At 40.6% G+C, this 19,326-nt stretch overlaps 1 protein-coding gene across 3 annotated transcripts in view; it reads left to right on the top strand.

The window, feature by feature from the left end:
- The window catches only part of FRMD4A (FERM domain containing 4A), a 291,903-nt gene that overhangs the window by 176,967 nt on the left and 95,610 nt on the right, over nt 1-19,326 (top strand). For all 3 annotated transcript variants that reach the window (XM_063308199.1, XM_063308198.1, XM_063308200.1), the window contains exon 5: nt 9,838-9,922. In XM_063308199.1, coding sequence (XP_063164269.1) covers nt 9,838-9,922 — 85 coding nt within the window. The remainder of the gene's footprint in view (nt 1-9,837; nt 9,923-19,326) is intronic.

The raw sequence follows: 19,326 nt of genomic DNA, 5'->3' as shown, positions 1-19,326 counted from the left end.
GCAAAAATCATCCAGATCAGTCTCTTGGTTTGTCATTTGCATTTCCGTTTTGAATTTTGAATTTTACCTCTGGAATATTCTCCCTTCAGAGATCAGGATGTCCCCAACCCTGTTGGCCTTTCATAAGGCCATGAAGACATCATTATGTGCCCGGGCCTGGGGCCCCGAGTGTCGTAATGGTCCCGTTTCTTGGTTGTATACACATCTTACATTGTTTACTTGGCAGCCATGTATATTTCTTTTGTGTTGTAACTGTTTTAATTGTATTTGTTGTATCGTTTTATGGTTTTTATCGTTGTAAGCTGCCCAGAGTCACTTGCTGAGATGGTGGCTATAGAAATTGAATTGTTGTTGTTTATTCGTTTAGTCGCTTCCGACTCTTCGTGACTTCATGGACCAGCCCACGCCAGAGCTTCCTGTCAGTCGTCAACACCCCCAGCTCCCCCAGGGACGAGTCCATCACCTCTAGAATATCATCCATCCATCTTGCCCTTGGTCGGCCCCTCTTCCTTTTGCCCTCCACTCTTCCTAGCATCAGCATCTTCTCCATCAGCCAGTTTCTTTTGTAGATCCAGTGAAACATTCTTTTCTAAGTCATTCATTGGCCTGTCAATCCACTTCCGATACCAACTCTATCTTGTCAGATAAAATTTGTTCTACATCTGTCATTTCTTCAATAACATCTTTTGGATATAATCTCTCCATAGAAGCAGATACCATTACTGACATAGTTGATATTGTGGCTACTATTTTCTGATTTCATTCTTCAAAAGTCTCCTTCAGTATTTTTATTGTTATAACATTTTGCACCATCTTGCAGGCCTATATATCTTTCCTCTACCTAAAATCTTTAGTCCCCTCTAGTGTCCAGTTTTTGAAATCATGAAATTCTTTCTCTATGTTATGTCTTGTAAAAACCAAAACAGGATCTATTTCCCACGAGAAGCTGTTTGTTTTTTATAATTAATTCCAAAATCTTATTTTAAAAGTGTCAATATTCCAAATCTATCTGGACCGTTAGTCCATTTATAACCTTCTACAATCAAAATCTTATTTAACTTTTTGCTGTTTATTTCAAATTCTTTATGTTCTTAAGCTTATAATTAATTTTTCTTTTGTTCAGAGTTGAAGATAAACTCACCCAATGAAGATTTTTCAAACCTGTCATTCAGAAGATCTCTAATAGCTTTAAGACAGTCAATAGGCAATTTCCAGAAGTGATTAGAAAGTGAGGCTTACGAACTTAGTGTCCTTTAAAAGGGTCCACTGAGGTTGTGAGCAAGATGGCTAATCTCTTCACCTCCCAGTGCTCAAACCCAAGGAAAACCACTGTCCTGTGGTCTCTTTGTGAGGACCAGCCATCCAGAGCACAAGTGTGCAATGTCCCATCCTCTCCTTATCCAGAGAGGCTCTGAAGAACTGGTCTTTGCTGCAGTCATCAGCTCTGCAGAGTCATCTTCAGTTCACCATACCTCCCCTGGAAGTCCAATATTTCTCTTAATCCTGACTTGCCAGATATGACACTAGATTATATTAAGTCACAGCATTATTCAAAATATCCTTCTGTGTACCATCCTTCATATTTGCATGCTACTACAACTACCCTGTGAGCAAAGCTCACTTGCATCTAACCATGGCACAAATATGCTGCAGCAAACTCTTTTTTCCACTCTGTCCTTAATCTCACCCCCATTCCATACCTGAGGCAGCTTCAAGCCATGTCTAGGTGTTCTGTCCTACAGTGATGTTTTGCCCTTAAAAGGCAACAAGCTGCAACCATTTTGCAGTAGATGCAATCTAACACTTCCCTGGCTGTTTGGGCAGTGCAGTCAGTGATCATAAAGGACAGAATCAGCCCATCCCCTGTTATCTGCTCTAATTTGGTATGGACGCATGTCCTCTCTTCTGGTCCCCAATCTCTGTCCTTGAGGGCCATGCTGTTCTGGGCAACTTCTCCCTCCAGACCCACCGTGTCTTTGAGCCAAAACAGCTTGAATGGCAACCAACGAGGGGTGATAGCGGAGTGAAGTGGGGAGGTTGCATGGCGAAGTGTGTGTGTGTGAGAAGACAGTTTTCTCTGTGTTGTATCATGACCTGACTCTCCTCATGCCAGTCACTTTTAGACTGGTATTAGTGTGGTTCTATCGTCTAGCACAAAAGACCTGACTTTATTCCAAGGTAGTGTTATTCCAGTAATACTAAGGAAAACCAGCCTTATTATCAGCTGATGTCACTTGATAGTTGGGTGTTCTTTGAAGAGACTGGGAGAAAAACCAGTGTAAGTTTTGACAGATGGCTTCACCTGCTTGTTGTTATCTGTGAAAACTGACCTCCTCCCCCAGCCCCATCCATATTCTTTTTGTGAAATTCAGTGGGAAGGGAGTGCAATGTATCCTGAAGGGCAAAACAGTGCTGCCAATGTGCTTCTAGCAGAATTTGTGATGAGGTAAGTTCTGGAAGAAAGGTTCTGGAAGTCATTACCTTGGCCTGTCCTATAGCAGAGACCATATAGGTTGTATCATTTTAAGAACAAATGCTTGTTCTTCTGGGGGACAAGGGCTACTGGGCAGGAAATGGGTTCTGTATCTACTGAAAAGCATTACATGCACCTTGGTTGAAATTTATTATTATTTCCATGCAAAGGCTATTGCCTTTCATACTTCATCCCTTTATTGCCTTAGGAGCAGGATATGAGAGGACCATGTGAGCAGAGAGGAGAAAGGCAGATCAAACGTGACTCCTGGGTGCCATCTTAGAAGTCTGGAGATAGCTGGCTTAAATTCCATTAAAAAAAAAAACCAAAATCTCGTAAGGAGTTCCTTATTTCTGTATTCCATAACTGCCTCTTGTTCCAAGAATTCATTGCTGTACCAGCAATTTAGGCCATGTTTGAAGACAGGAATGACTTCATAGCAAATATTTAGCGGCTAAATCCTATTATACTGAAGTTGCTGAGTGTGACCATGTTAGCTATGGCCAAAAAGAAATAGCTTTACTACTGAGGGTAAAGAATGATCTTCATCCTTTTATAGGATTGTGTTTGCTGGCTTTGGAATAAAACAAATCAGACCCCTACACACACTGACATGATGGAGAGGCATCTGCAGGTGGTCAAAAAAGTCAAGACAGTGGTCATGACCATATAATTGGAGCCCTGCCCCAGGAACCATGCCCTCCTGCAGAGTAGTTATTTTCATTCATTCATTCATTCATTCATTCATTCATTCATTCATTCATTCATTCATTCATTCATCTATCTATCTATCTATCTATCTATCTATCTATCTATCTATCTATCAAACTTTATCACTGCCCATCTCCCTCCCAAGAAGGGACCCTGGGCAGTTTACAATAATTTTTTCATCTTTTTATTACATTTTCATGCTCATTCTTTTTCCCTTGCAAATTCATTCTGCATGTTGCTCTATCTCTGAATATTAAAACCCAGGATCAGATGGAAAAGCAGACACAAATAGTTTGAACTTTGCCTCACCGTCCTGTGTGAAAGGAATGGTGGATACATTTCTCATCTTTTCACCTTGCTTATACGATGCCAATCTTACTTGTTAAAATTTTTGAGGGCACCGCAAGATAGTTGAGAGGAAGCCCATGTTTCTCTCTTGCCATCCACATCAGGTTGAACTCATCACTGTTATCCTTGGACTGTGCAAATATCTTGGTAAGAGCAATCAGATGCAAAGAGGGATCCTAGAAATATCTACCTATTGCACTGAGATGGGGGCAAGAACATCCAAGGCAGGATTCAAAAAAGTCAAGATGGTGGCCACGTAATCAAAGCTTTGACCCTTTTTATGCAGTCAAAAAATGCTGGAGCTTCAATTACATGGACATCCTTGTAATTGGACATCCTTGGGTGGAATTTAGAACAGGATTAAGAGGATTGGCAGAAGGACAAGAGATTAGCAAAGCAAACAATCAGACTCAGTATGAATACTACGTGAAGATCCAGATGCTTTGAGAAGTCCTTAATGTTGGGAAAAGTGGAAGGAAAGAGAAGAAGAGGACCAGCTGCAAGGTGGACGGACTCAATTACACTGGCAGTAGGTGCATCGTTGGAAGACCTGAAGGCTGGGGATGGGGACAGATCATCCTGGAGAAAGTCTGTGTGGTCACTAAGAATCAAGAATGACTTCAGCAATGTGTGGCCACTTCAGAATCAACAACGAATATGGGGTCATGTAGAGGTGCCCTAATCAAAATTTTAAAGCCCTTCGAGGAAGTCCATGTTATTTGAAATATTCTTTCCAAGTGCCAACATGGGAAGCTGTTTGCAGGAGACTACCTTTTGTTTCAACCAATACGTGTTGGCTGGTAGCCTAGCATTTTTCTTTTCTGTTGGCTGCTTGGAAATTAATCAGATTGCATTAGCTTTTACAGACTTGAATGTCATAAGCAATATTGCAGAGTTCAACCCACAGTGAGTTTGTGGCTTGTGCGGTCATAGTATTATGGCCACAAAATTGAGAATACTTCTTCAAAGATGGTACCCCAGTCTCCCTTAACTTGGGTCATCCAGATGTGCAGTTTGACAGCCACAGGAATCAGCCAGATTGGGCAAAGATTAATGCAGCACTTACAGAACTTGATCTAACCTGTCTAAAGGGTATCTAATGGGGGAAGGGTACTTTGCATCAAAAGCGCTTTAGGACTTAGAGATATTCCTAACATATTCAGTTTAACTTAACATCCAACATGGCAGTGGCAAGGAACTGTGTTCAAAATATTTGGAGGGTATCAAATTGCCTGCCCTTGGAGGAAATATAATATTTTAGGTTTTTAACCAAACGGTAGAAATCTGTTGCTCAGTGAATCTCCACCATTCCAACTTATTTTAAACAAAGCTAATGAGAGAGAGAATGTGTGTGCATGTGTGTGTGTGTCTTAGGCTGACTCCTTTTTTGCAATAACTTCCTGGTCTTTATTTCTAGAAATTGAGTGCTTTTCAACTGTCTCAGAGTTTCAAGAAGTACAATGCTGCCCTCTGGTGTTTAACAGAAACATCTTTTTTGTTCCACTCACCACATATTCTCATGCAATAAAGAAAATTTAGGTGTTTCTTCTGCACTATTCTAGTCTGCCTCATCCACCATTCTGCATTCAGATTGGCCAGTAGATACCATTGGGAAGTTCACAATGGAAGAAGGGAGCAGAATATCCATCTCTAATTTATGCTTCTTTCTATATTTCTTCCAGTCCTGAATATACTGTATAGCCTTCCTGATCATTAGCCACATTTCTTCATACCCTACATAATTTTACAGATTCCCTCCTCCTTGCCATTTTTAAGGCAAACTCAACATTACAATTATTCCTTTTAGGAAAATTGGCTTCAGGGCTCTTTCTCAAAGCAATAAAAGGTTTTCTTCCAGTCCTTGAGTTGGCAGCAGAGATGGGGCTCCGTTCATAAGGTCGCAGCCGCCATCTTGACATACACACACACCACGGATGCCCCTGTAGGCAGAAAAGTGCCCAGCATAAATTGTGCTGTGAAATGGATGAGCCCTCTCCGGCCTCAGTAACAAAGCTAGTGAGTGGTGCTGTACAGTATTTAGAGGTTTAATGCAAGACAATTTAGGTGCAGCAAAGGGTGGCTTTATTTGCCCACCCACCCAGTGTCATCAGTTTGTTGGAAAAACAAGTACAGGGAAGAGGGCCACAGAGAAGAGGGCATCAACTTATTCTCCATAGCACCTGAGGGGAGGACAAGAAGCAATGGGTAGAAGCTCATCGGAGGAAGATCCAGCCTGGAAATAAGGAGGAATTTCCTGACAGTGAGAACCATTAAGCAGTGGAACAGCTTGCCTCCCGAAATTGTGGGTGCTCCATTGCTGGAGGTTTTCAAGAAAAGATTGGACAACCACTTGTCCAAGATGGTATGAGGATTCCTGCCTTGGGCAGGGGGTTGGACTAGAAGACCTCCAAGATCCCTTCCAACCCTATGATTCTATGAAGCATTCATCTACCTCCTTAAAGTCTGGCAGGGCACCATTAGGCAAGTCTAGATGGGTTTAGGTATTTTTCAGGTTGCTCAAACCAAAAGACTTATCACTGGCACACCAATGACCTTTCCAGCTTCTTCTAAACCCTGCTCTAGCATTCATTCACAGTGCTACCCACCGGCCTAGACAGCACCAGTCTATAATTTCAGATTCCCCCAGATCTGATGTCACTGCCTTGGCCATTTTCTAGCCTCCTAGTACAGAGGCCAACCTCTATGTTTTTTGTTGTTGTTGTTGTTAAAAGGTAGCAATTACAGAACTGAATTTTTTCAGAACATGTCAGTGAATACCATTTGGATCTGGTGATTTGTTTATTTTGTTGACCAATGAAGTCTGGAATTCCACAATCATCATAATCCTTAGATTCCTTCCTTTAAAATGTCAGCTTAAGCATGGATACCTATCTGTCTTTATTTATTACCTAGTAGTGTGTGTGTGTTTGTGTGTGTGTGTGTGTACCTACATACATACATGCACATACATACCAAATAAGGATAGATAGATGATGATAGAGATGATAGATAGATAGATAGATAGATAGATAGATAGATAGATAGATAGATAGATAGATAGATACAGGGGATTGATAGATGTTATTTTATTCTATTTTATTTTAACCTACTTCTATCTTAGAATTTTAGCTTTATGTCTTTAAAACTATGACAAAGCTAAAATTCTAAGATAGAAGTAAGTTAAAATAAAATATTCTGGTTTTTTTAGTCCTAGAGACATAGTTTACAGTGGTAACAATACTGGCAATAATATTCCGCAGTACAGTATTATTCTTTTAGCTTGCATTTTATATTTGGGCCTCCTCTTTTACTTTTAAACAGTTGGTTAATTGTTTGGTTCCATACTGGTCTTTGACCGAAATTAAGTTTGACTGACTAACTACTTGGGACACCAAGTGCTTCTCTAAACAGTTTCATACTCCTTGTATATTCAAAGAAAGGTGACCCTAATATCTAGTTGGCAGTAATCTGTAATCCTCAAAATCCTTTGGCCATCTCTTATTCCTCTTTCACTTCTTTCATGTTTGTTCCTTTTCATTCCCCCCAAACTGAACATGACATCTATTTCTGAACAAACCCTTCCTTGACATTGTTCATTTGTGCTGGAAATCCCTTGGATTTGGTGAGATGTTTTCCTCATGCATGATATATAATCTAGTTCCTTATTATGTAGTTCTGAGGGACTCCCATGCATGTAGGGGGGAAATGATCTTCTTGGTCTTCCAATTCTTTTTTTTTTAAATCCCCACTTTTTAGAAACATTTTTTCCTTTCTGAAGTCTATGTACAGTAAGTATATATGTATGTGTAGCCCACCCTAGTCATGAAGTACTCTGGGCAATATACAATAAGAAAAACAAAAGGAAACAAATCTGAGTAACATAACAATAAAGTCCAATCAAAACCCAGGGTAGAGGTCCTCAAACAATCCACTGAGGCCAAAGATTTGCTAAAATAAAACAGATTTAACTAATTTCTAGAATATCAATGAAGTGGGGTGCTGATTGGTCTTCTGGGGGTAGTGTTCCACAAAGTGGGGCTGCCACAGGGAAGGCTGCTGTCTTGCCCATACCTCATGTACTTTGTAGTGAGGAAGACTCTCTACTGACCTTCTCTAGATGGCTGGACCATGTGGCAGGTTTGATTCTGGTTAGGCATTGCCTGATATATCCCAGTGTGTGTCATGTAGGGTTTTAAAGGTAGTAACTAGCAATTTGAATTGGGCCTGGAAGTCTGCTGGAAACCAATGCAGAGACTTACTGTAGCACATTTTGCCGCTTCTGGGTCATCTCCAAAGACACTAGTCTGAACACAATTTAGACTCAAGTCCACAGTCACATGTTCTAGAATGCAGTTGATTATCTATGAAATAATCCTTACAGATCATAACTAAAATCCCTATCTGTGCATTCAGGGAGTAATCAAGGCCACTGCTTACTCCAAAGCTTTCTAATTTGAATGCCTTTCTGCCTTCATTCTTTTTTGAGTGTATTAGTGCAATAAATATTGCAAGAAATGCTTAAGGAACATTGAAGTTTGAGGATGGACATTCATAAACATGGTCACTTTATTTCTGTCTTTGTGATGAAGCCCATTGAGAGATTTTGGGATAGTCACATTTATTATATGACTTAGCGATTTCTACTTTAGTCCTGCAGTATAAACCAACATTACCAGCCTGTGCTGTAGAGGTCTTATTGATTGATTTCCTAATCAATAAAAAGGGAAGGTTAAAGGCCTACAGTTTGTTAGGGAGATCAAATACACATTATATTAATGAGTATTTTCCTAACCTTTTAGAAAAAGTTCAAGGTTTAAATCAAGCTAAATAATAGAAATTAATCAGATGTTCTGAGAAAGGTTGGTAAGTAGATTAAAGGATCGGGGGGGGGGGGTAAGGAAAATTGGAAAGCATTAAGAGGTACCTTGGAAAAGACTTGGTTTTTTTTAATGCTTTATTGTAGGTTCATACTTAGTACTATTGTTAATGGCCTTGGCTGAGGCAGAGTGTTTGGACAAGACTAAAGAGTAAAAGCCAAACTCATGGTCCACAAGGTCTTTGAGGCAGGTCCACCACTCTTTGATTCTGGAGCTCTCTTCTGAATGAGAGTTCCTCAAAGCAAGATTGCGTTGCTGAGGAGATCATGATGGCTGTCCACTGTGCTGCTGCCCATCACCCAAATGCTAATCCTTAGCAGTTTAATTGAGCCCTTCTGCAGAACAGCAACCTTATGATTCCACTAGGCAGACAGCAGGACTGAACTGAGAAGAAGGGCCTCTTAAAGTTCAATGGCTCCACAGTGTTGGACTTGATTGGGATATCGATCCGCTATCCATGATCGAGTCCTCGTCACTCTTCCTCAGCCTTACCTCTCTCATTGTTGTGATGAACAGACCATGAATTCTGCTAAGTTCTTTGTGGAAAAGGCAAGATATACTGTAAATTTAATACATTATAAGAAATACCGGCAACCATAAATTTCACAATTCAACTTCATAGCTGTTGTGCTGGAATATCTCTTCCTTGAGCTATAAGTAGCAACGTATCAGAAAGTACTGTGCATTGTAGTATTAACACCATCATCTTCATCAGCATCACCACCACCATTATCGTTGGGAATTCCCTCTAGTGTTACTCTCACAACAAGACCCAGGAGTTGGTTAGGCAGAGAGAGTGACTTTTCCAGCATAACCCACTCGGTTCCATCATGGGATGGAGACTTGGTTAGGTTAAGTTCCAAATTTGGTTCCTCCGATCCAAGTTCACCCCCAATCCACTATATCATGCAGTACTCTGCCGATTCAGTACCCCAGTAAAAAGAATTCTAATTATGTTCTTTTTAACCTATATTCAGCTATTGTGCTTTCTTTATTTTTTCCCCAAAGCTATTTGAAAAGCAATTATTCCCAGACTAGGATCCAGCCTTTTTTTTTTTTTTTAATGCAGCACAGCAGTGCAATCATCAAGGACAGTGACTGGGAAAAAGTAAACCACCCCAGCCTAAAATATTTATGGAGCTATAAGTCAGTCTCTGAAATAAAACAAGCATTAATGTCTTTCGTATTGGCCAGGACGTCCACATATAGCAATGCTGAATGATGATGTCTTAAGGGACACACAAATCTTTCCAAGAGTCATAACACAATCACTGAAAGAAAAAGAATTCTTCTTTCCATTCAGCCCTGAAGGCTCTGCTGAGCACATTTTTTCACAAAGAGATAAAACAAATTGAATAAGGGGTTATTTATTTATTCGGCAGCCAGTTTCTTTTCTGAGTTGATTTGACTTGTCTCTTTCATTTCTAGGTTCTATATTGAAAGCATATCTTACCTGAAGGATAATGCTACCATTGAATTGTTTTTCCTGAATGCGAAGTCATGTATTTACAAGGCAAGTCTTTGGTTTTTCCTCATGTTATGGCAGTTGTCGAACTCAAACTGTGTCTCATCTGGCTAGCTACTAGCTGCATTCACACAACCCATTTAACCAGGTCAGATACAAACCTAGCAGGTGCATTTACATGATATGTTAAGTTGGGTTAATGTTAATCCTGATTGGTTTTGGCATCTTAGTGTGCTGTGCTAACTTAGCAAATGGGTCAGTGCAGTAACCTCAGGTTAAGCCTCTTAGGTGAACACAACCATGCTGTGACATTTGACTATTTAATTCACAGTGACATAATACAACCATCTACCTAAGTCAATCGATAACCTGAATTTCTCTGATACGCTGTCAGCCCCACTAGGTAGACCAGACCAGGAAATCAACTCCACAGGAAGGCTAGAACTATCTTTACTGAGACTGGCTATAAGGACAGAATCTTGGAAGTCTGGTTGTGTTGTTCCTCCTCCTCCTCTTTATAGTTCAGTGAATTAGGAATGTGTCTGTCTGAGCTGCTTCTGAACATTTTCTGGACATTCTGGACTGATAAAACATTTCAGTCCCTTCTGCTTAGATAATGGTTCTTGCATTTTTCCATCAATGTCATCTTCCTTCCACCTACACAGATTTAGATTGCCAAATCAAGCAGTCATAGCAAGGGCATAAGTAATGTCACATGTCATGACATCATTGTGCTTCTACTAGACACCTACAAGACATAGCAAAAAGCACTGGGATAAAAAGTTTCAGAAAAGAGTTCCAAGGAGCAAAACAAAACAAAACAAAAGCCATCATCTTTGATTGCCAAAGATTAACCTAACTAAGTATTTACTGTATGTGAGCTTAGACAGAGGGTGAAGTTGCATCAATGCAACCAGCCTTTACGATCAGCCATTTTTGGAGTGTATGTATGTATAGTTGCTATTTGAAATAGTATCCAGAGAGTGCGGAAATGGGCCTTTAACACTGTTATCAAGGAGTCAAAGAATAGTTAGAGCTCATTTGAAGATATCCATCAGAAGAGGGCACCCTTGCAGCTAATTCAAATACAAGGATGATGCTGCAGTTTCCAGCCAGTTGCTGGGAAATGTGCAAAGTTGTGGAAAACTTGCTATGCATGCCAGAACAAAAATGGTTGCATGCAATGCTGCGGAAATTATTTCTATCCAAATTGTTTTGGGTTTTGTGGAGAGGAGAGGACTGGCCTGTTCTTGCTGGTTACTTAAAATAAAACCCTCCTAAGTGCAGGACATAATGTAACACATTGGCAGATCAAGAGCTTCCTTGACTTCAAGCAGAAATAATGTATCCCCTAAAGTCTGAAGTGGTATATTCCAGTCCCCTGTTTACTAATGAAATGACTGGTCTCACACAATACGCTAACCTTGAAAAACAGGCTATCTCAGAACCAATAAATTGTACTCTGCTGGATTATGGCCTTAATAAAGATTGATTTGATTTGATTTGATTTGATTTGATTTGATTTGATTTGATTGTGCAATGGCTAAATATGAGAGCCTGGTTCCAACAACATGTTGAATTAGGAAATGCATAATATTGTCTTAGCCTAGTCTAGCAAACTGGCAAAGCCCACCAGTAAGAACTAGACTATTATTATAAGGTGGAAAAGAAATTGCATGAAACTATTTCATCAGAAATCAGCTGGAATGTCTAATCCTAGCTGCTGCAGAGGAAGATGAAGCTGATTCTAAAAAGGGTTTCTATCTATCTAAAAAAAGTTAACTTAAGCATTTCAGCCAAAGGTCATATGTAGATGTAATGTGTATAAAGATGTAAAAGGTATAATGTAAAGAATAATCTGAAAGTTGCCAAATTCTGCTCAGTTCTGATTGCTGTTAGAAGTCACTGGGATGGAATTTCACTCAAATTTGCGTGGTTTGGCTGTTGATGCCTTGCATTCAGTGTTGTTCACTACTTTCTGTCCTTCTAATGTATTAATTTCTCATCTTGTTTTATTGGCTTCTACTGTGCTGTTGCTTTCCTTTTGGTCTTTGGCAGTAAAGCAACAAAAGGCATATTTAAAGGATTGCGGCAAGCAAATTAAATTGCAAGGAATGAGGATCTGGTGTAGTTACCAGTATTAAAAGGAATGGCGTCAAGGTTATCAGCACACTCTCCTATTTTATTTACCCAAAGGAATCTGTCTTTTTGATATGCATGCCTACACCTACAACAAAAGATTATTTAAGTTCCTGTGTAAGTAACACTAATGCACTGGTGTGTTTAATTAGAATTATGAACGATCAAGAATGAACATGCTGGCCCGTGATTCTTGTTTATCTTGTCTAACCATTGAAAGCAGCTAAACAATTCAGGGGGACTCAGCAGATGGCAGCACAGAGCTGATCTTGGCTAGTCTTGGCTAGAAGCCAAGTGGAGTCAATCACTGTTGGAACCTTGGATGGAATTCAAGGCTATTGATATAAACCTGAAAGCCTCTCTTAAGCTTTATTTAGTGTTACGTTCTATCAGGGATCCTGGGATTGGTATTCTCTTAAGAATCTAGTATCATAAACCAGGGATCCCAATTCAAACCAGTACAGTCCAATGATGGAAGTTTCCTGGCTTGTTTGGCTACAGCTACAAGAAAAGTAGATTATTTGTTCCAAACAAACAAGTATTTTAAACATTTCCATTCAGCATTACATCCAGACCGGTATGTTTGGATGACTAGGCCAGAGACAGAGGGGCTGTTGAAGAATACTCATATGTGAAAGATAGTGGGCACTTGTATATATTTTGGCGTACCTTTTCTAGCCTCCTCTGTCATTACACCCAGACCTAAAAGTGAGGATGAGATATCTAGAGGCAAGCAAGCTATCCCAGGATTATAAGTTACATAGTGAAGTTGAAAATCATTCCAGAGGGAGGCAGTGGCAAACAATTTCCATCTTGCTGCCAAGAAAGCTACAGGAGATGTCCATCAAAGCACTAGAAGAAGTAGCCTTTGTGAGGGGTGGGGGGTGGGTCTCAGAAGAAGCAATTCCTGCTGGATAAGGACTAGAAGCACTCTTAGAAGATAGTGATTGATCTCCCAGTTAGTCCCTTAATAATTAATTCTGTGTGTGTCCTCTCGGAAGGATGTCCCATTAAATTCTCTGGGGGATATTACCACTGGTTGGCCAACCTCAAAAAACTAAGCAAGGTCAGACCTAGTTTGTACTTGGACCACAAGGGAATCTCAGGACCTGTAGGCTAGATTGAGAAGTTGGGAAAACATCTTGGAAGAAGGCAATGGCAAAGCACTCACATATTGTTGCCAAGAGGTCTACTCTGACGTGGCTCTGAAGTCACCAGGAACCAAGGTCAACTCAAGGCAGCCTTTGCCTTTTACTTAGGATGTAGACTGTTTGCTTGCAGGGTGAATCCGGCTGCCCAGTCCAACAAAACTGTTTTAAACGTTCACATTTCCTCTCTGCTGCAGAACAGTCTCTCTTAAAGGAAATCCTACGGTCCTGTACGTTTCTATTGGATGTATATCTAGGACGCTGCTTCTAATTGCAGCGGGATAGCAGAGAAACGAGTTTCAGAAAAAGGGCAGCTTTGTCTTCCACAAGGAGCTGGAGGTGGGCCTCAGCTGAAATGGATTCCCCACTTTGCTGCCTTGCCCCCAAGCGTGCCTGTGGGGGTGGGGTGGGGGTGGGGGTGGCGGGTGAGTGGTTAATTTACTCAGTGCCATGTCTATACTGTGGGAACTCTCCGATTTTCTTTCTCCCAAGGTGTCTTTGAATGGGGGGTCTTGTATTACATTCATTAGTTCTGCCTCCAGTGCAAATTAATAACATGGGCCTTTTTTTCTTATCAGCCTGAACTTAGGCCTTCGAGCACCACAAATCACAATCCGGTTGCTGCTCAGAGGGAGGAAGAAATGGAGGCAGAAGGGGAAGGGGGGTTCTAAAGAGTTAATGGAAAATTCTCTAATTCGAATCTGGTAACTCTCATGGACTCTGCATCGCCTTAGGGAAGCTGTTTCTGGATGCAGTTCTTTGCAAGAAGAGATTAAAATGGCCTGTCTTTACAGGGTCATTGCAGGAATTACGACTAGAATGCATTATGTGGTTTGAACTCTCTTGACCAGGATATACTGTAAATGCTTATTATTATTATTATTATTATTATTATTATTATTATTATTATTATTATCCATTCACTCACATACGTTACACATAGCATTTTGCTTTCAGGACTAGAGATATATCTTGGAATGTAATTCCAATGTAATTCCAATGTAATTCCAATGTAATTCAAATTCACTTGGAATTTGAACAGCAGTTTAAGTTCAGTCAATGCTCACAAGGCACTTTGAATTTCGTAATTCAGTGGAACGTCTGCAAGGGACCAGCCAAGCTCAGAGAGCACCAAGGACTCCACAATTTCATAATTCAACACAAGCCCAAAAATGCAGACAGGCATTTCAGTACTTAAGTGAAGGAAAGGTGGTTTGCAAAAGGACATGGCTTAAGTGATTGCTAGGGGTAGCCACCTTTCCCTTTTAAGTGAATGTCTGAGCACCATCAGCCAAACTTTTGGCTGCCGATGCATTTAACTGACTTTGTAGATCATCATCAGGAGAGTGGTGTCATCCCTATTTTAGAGATGGAGAAGATGAGGCAGATATATATATATCCACTTATCTGGACTATCCTATTATTTGGGTTAAATTTGACAATTAAATCATCTACCCGCTGAACCACGGGATCTCCCACCAACAAAATGTGGGGCTAGTTTTAGCCTATTCTTCAGTTTATCACTGAGTTTCATCATGGATATTTCAAGCATATAAGCACGGATGGTGACTTTAGTATGTAGCTGGTTCAGAATATCCCAAACGGAATCTGCCTATCTTGCTTTCCTTAAGAGGCACCACCTTCATCTCAAAGGATACAGATACATGGGAGGCAGAGCAAAATCCTTGGACTTTCTTGAATCATCAAGGCTGCAGCAAAAGCAATAAGTGAAAAGCACAGCAAGTGAAGGCCCCATCAAACTACTTCCAAAACTTGGGGAGGGGGGCAATGGCATATCCTTCCTAATAACCATTACATAAGTTACCATCTGTCTCAAAGGCGTGTCTTTCTCATTTGCTTAATAATTGGGTAAGCTAAATGAGGCACGGGTGCTAAGTTGTTGCTTCCGGGCTCAGTGCCTTCAGGAAAAGGATAATATACAGGGCCCTGCTGAGAAGACTTACCTTCTCCTTGACAGGGAACCTGGCAGATAAAAGGAGTCCCAGTATCTGACTGAAACCCTGAGGAAGGGGGACTCAGCCCCAATATCAGTGGTTAAGCCAGCTTGAGCCTTGTGCCCACCAAGGGACCGGGGAAGGTTGCTGTGATTGTCCAAGGCTGAATGAAAGGTGTCAGATGAGAAGCACAAGGCCACCATCCTCGCTCTGCAACATGGGCTTGCAGCCAGCAGGCTCAGTATTAAGTGCTGGGTTTCCTGAGAAGCTCCTTTGGAACTAATCCCACGAAAAAGCTTAGGCTGTATTTTATTTCTAGTTTTAAAGGAAGACGGTGAAAATATGATGGCCTCATGTAAAGTCACAAAGACGTTCGTCTATGCTTTTGCTTTGATAGTAGCCCCTCTAGGGCTATGTTTCTCAGCCTCAGCAACTTGAAGATGTGTGGGCTTCAACTCCCAGAATTCCCTAGCCATCATGCTTTGTCAGTGGCACCTTCTTTAAGTAATTTTGAACAAGGAAGTCCAACCTCCCTCTCTGAATCTATTTTAACCTCTTTTTTTCTTTCTGACTAACCATTTCTTTAAATAATAAACTCTCAAGCCACACCTGAGGAGCTCTATCATGTCTCCTCCTCTTCTTGTACATCGAAAATACAGGCTCTCTTTAGCCTGTTCCTTCTTGAATTTTACTGTACACCCTGGGTGTACCTCATGAGTAAGACCTATGAAATATTCCAGGCTGAAGGATCGTACTAATAAATAAATAAGGAACACCCTGTTCGTGGGTGGGGAAGGGTGTGACAGACCAACTTTGGAGATTAACTGCAGTGAACTAGGACCTAAGACTTGAGGTGGAGCTTTCTTTTAGTCTGCTGGCTTTGGTGCAGCAGGAAAATCCAACATAACTTTGTTCAGCTTTGCAAAGGGCAGACTTAGTACAGTCCTTACAGCTTGTGAATTGCGGTGTGTCCTTCATTTTAATGGCATGCAGGGGCATCCATGGGAGGGTTGAAAAGGCAAGATGGCAGCTGCAACACAGACAACTTTTTATGTGTTTTGAGTGTGCAATACATGTGAAAAAAGTGCAATCCTTCGACTGTATGGTCACAGCCATTATTGTGACTTTTTTTACCCTCCCTGCAGACTTCCCCAAAGGGATATGCTACTGCAGCTGTCTAAATTTAGATTGCATGTTTTATGCCCATTTTTCCCCTTACCATATAAATTTAAAGACTTCAAACAAGAGTTTAAATACGAAAGGCCAGCAAGGGCAAGCAAAGTGCCAAGCGGACATTCTCTTCCTGAATTAACTGGAAAATGTTCAGTCCAGTCATGCGAGGAATGAATGAGAAAAGAAATAAATTTTTTCAATTATTTATTTGATTAAAGAAATAAATTTAATTTTTAATTATTCAACTTTAAAGAAAGACCTATGTATACAAAAATAATTTACCTTTAATTGTGAGGTAATAAATAATAGATAATGCACCAGAGGATTTTGTGATGGGAATCATAAGAATGGGACTTCGGGCATTAGATGCCCCCGAGTTGCCCAGAAAGATGCCCCACCTTCCTCCTCACAGGAAGGAGGAAAACACTGGTTTTCATTGGCTAAACTGGACACTGGTCACTGCTTTGAAATGCTTTGGGAAGAAGAAAAAAGAACAGAGGCAAAAAAGCTGGGATTTGTGAAATGTGTAGGTACAATAAGTGGGAGAAGGCACTTGATGGAATGTAGTGATCCAAGCTCCACCCACCTTGAAGATGCATGGGATATTGTGTGTACAAAAAGGGTGGGGCTTTCATTGTGACATGCCATCCACCCTCTTGCCAATGTGGTCATCCACCCTCCCCCTGTGGATGTCTCTAAAAAGCAACAATGACAACAGAATGGCGCAAGCATCATGAAGTCACTGCAACGAATTACTACTTGTGTCCCCATGCCTGATGCAAGCATATCAGTCACATCATTGGCTTCATGTCACATGTCACCCTTTGCCCTGCCTTGGCCCCCTCCCTGATACGCATGTCTCCCTCCATTAATCTTTAAAGTGAAGATGGACCAAGCTACCTTTCAGGGAACAATTTTGTATGGGACACAGTATTCTAAAAAAGAGAACACATTACTCAGATATTACACAATAGATGCAGAGATATTTTGTGGAATTTAAGGTATGTGTTGGCTTCTGCTGAGGTGTCCAGTCATAGTACAGACCAGTGTTTCTCAACCTTGGCATCTTGAAGAAGTGTGGACTGCTGGCTGTGGAATTCTGGAAGTTGAAGTCCACACATCTTCAAGTTGCCAAAGTTGAGAAACACTGGTATAGACTGTTATCTATAGTAAACAATGATTGGTCTTCATATAACGTGACCAGCTATCTAAGAGCTGTCAGTGGCATGTACTTCCTTGGGCAGAACCTGAATCTTAAATCAGAGTTTCTGTAGCTTGTCATACTTTTATGGACAGATTTACTAGCTGCCAGGAGAATGACCTAAACCATTTTGAGACATGCTAAATACAGCCCCCAAAGGGAAAAAAATAGCCAAGTCTTCAGCTGCAAGTCATCTTCTCAGCTGCGATGATAATTGCATCCAAACTCATGGAACAGAATCCAAGTCCATAGGCTACAATCCCTGTGTGGTTCATAAAGAACAAGATTCTCGTAATCTGTTAATCATCATGGCTGCCCCAAGCTTTCTCTGTTATTGTAGGTGGTTATCTTAGAAGTGATAGCTGGACTTGAAAGCAGGATGTGGAAAAGATTATTTCACTCACCTCCTGCTTCTGTTGGCCACTGTGGGAATAGAACACTGGACTAGATAGACTCAGTTTTGCTCTTCATGTGGTCTTGGGTTAGTTAATTCCTAATTTTGTACACCCACATTCCATATTTGTGGACCTATTTGTTACATAGGGACTTTCAGTTCTACCTATTAATGGATAGTAAGTATCCTGTCTTGTGAATTTTAGCAATGAAAGAAAACACTAGAGAGATGCAAATAGGATTGTGTAGACTTCTGGTAAATGTATAAAAATGAATCTGGGAGATCGTTTAATTAACTTCTCTTCTGGAAATGTCTTTTTGGTTTAATTTGATCTCTACCTGTCAGCACTAGACCATTTGAGCATTCACGCAATTACAGTCAGGAGCCTGGGATCCTTTAACTGTTTAATGAAGCAAAATGACTAGGACAGAGGTAAAGCTGCAAATGGAGAATTCCCACTAAAACATACAGTTAAAACTACATTCCCTTGTTTGCCTCCCTTTCTCACAAAAGTATGCCACCCCCCCTTCCCATCCAGGTGGCATTGCTAGTGTATCTCTAACCACTGGCCTTGATGTCTGCCATCATAAATGTGTAGCCATAATAATGCAATTCACACTCCAACCTAACACCCCCTCCCATCCGGCAACAGAGAGTCTAAGCCATTGATAAGGAAGTGATGGAAGATGCTCCAATAAGGGGTTCTGTGAACTCTTTGATCAGAGGAATCTGACACTATCTTTATTTTGTCTCCATATTTTATTGGGGCTGAACTGAGCTATCCTTCACTGGATGCTTGCTTAGAGCAAAAGTGTCTGAAATGGAAGATTTTAAATGGTGCATGCACACACGCTGGGTAACATAAGAAAGCACCCATTGTAATAATTGCATAGCATAAGCCTCATTGAAATGAACTGGAATTGGGTGACCTAGCTTTTGACAGGCAGAACTTCCTGTAGAAGAACGCAGAGGTAACATTGACAAAGGAATGCAAGAACTGTTGGCTGAACCATGAAGAGATAATATGTGTCTCAATTATATCTTGAACAATTAATAATAAAAAATTAATAATAAAAATTAGAAAGAGAAAGAAAAATTAATAAAAAAGATATAAAAGAGAAAGTCAACAACAACTCAGTCCTAGAATATGAGGGAGTGTGAGAAAGAGACTCAAGAAAACTCTGCCTTGATTCTCTTTGGTATAAAAGAGGATGGAGGGAAATTCTGACAAGCTTTCAAGATTTTGTTATTACACCACACAGTAATAAAGTAGAGCTTTACTAGACCTTGCAATGTCTGTTTTCTGACCTGGCCTATCTTGAAGGGCTGACACTTCCGGGCAGACTTTTTTTGTTGGCTATGCCTATCCTTTGCCTTGCTCTCTATCTGATATCACTATCTTGGCCTTTCTCTTTGCTGAAAGGTAAAAACTGAGTTGAGCA

Source organism: Candoia aspera, chromosome 7, assembly GCF_035149785.1.
Source record: "Candoia aspera isolate rCanAsp1 chromosome 7, rCanAsp1.hap2, whole genome shotgun sequence".
NCBI lineage: Eukaryota > Metazoa > Chordata > Lepidosauria > Squamata > Boidae > Candoia > Candoia aspera.
This window is presented reverse-complemented; position numbering and strand designations above follow the sequence as displayed.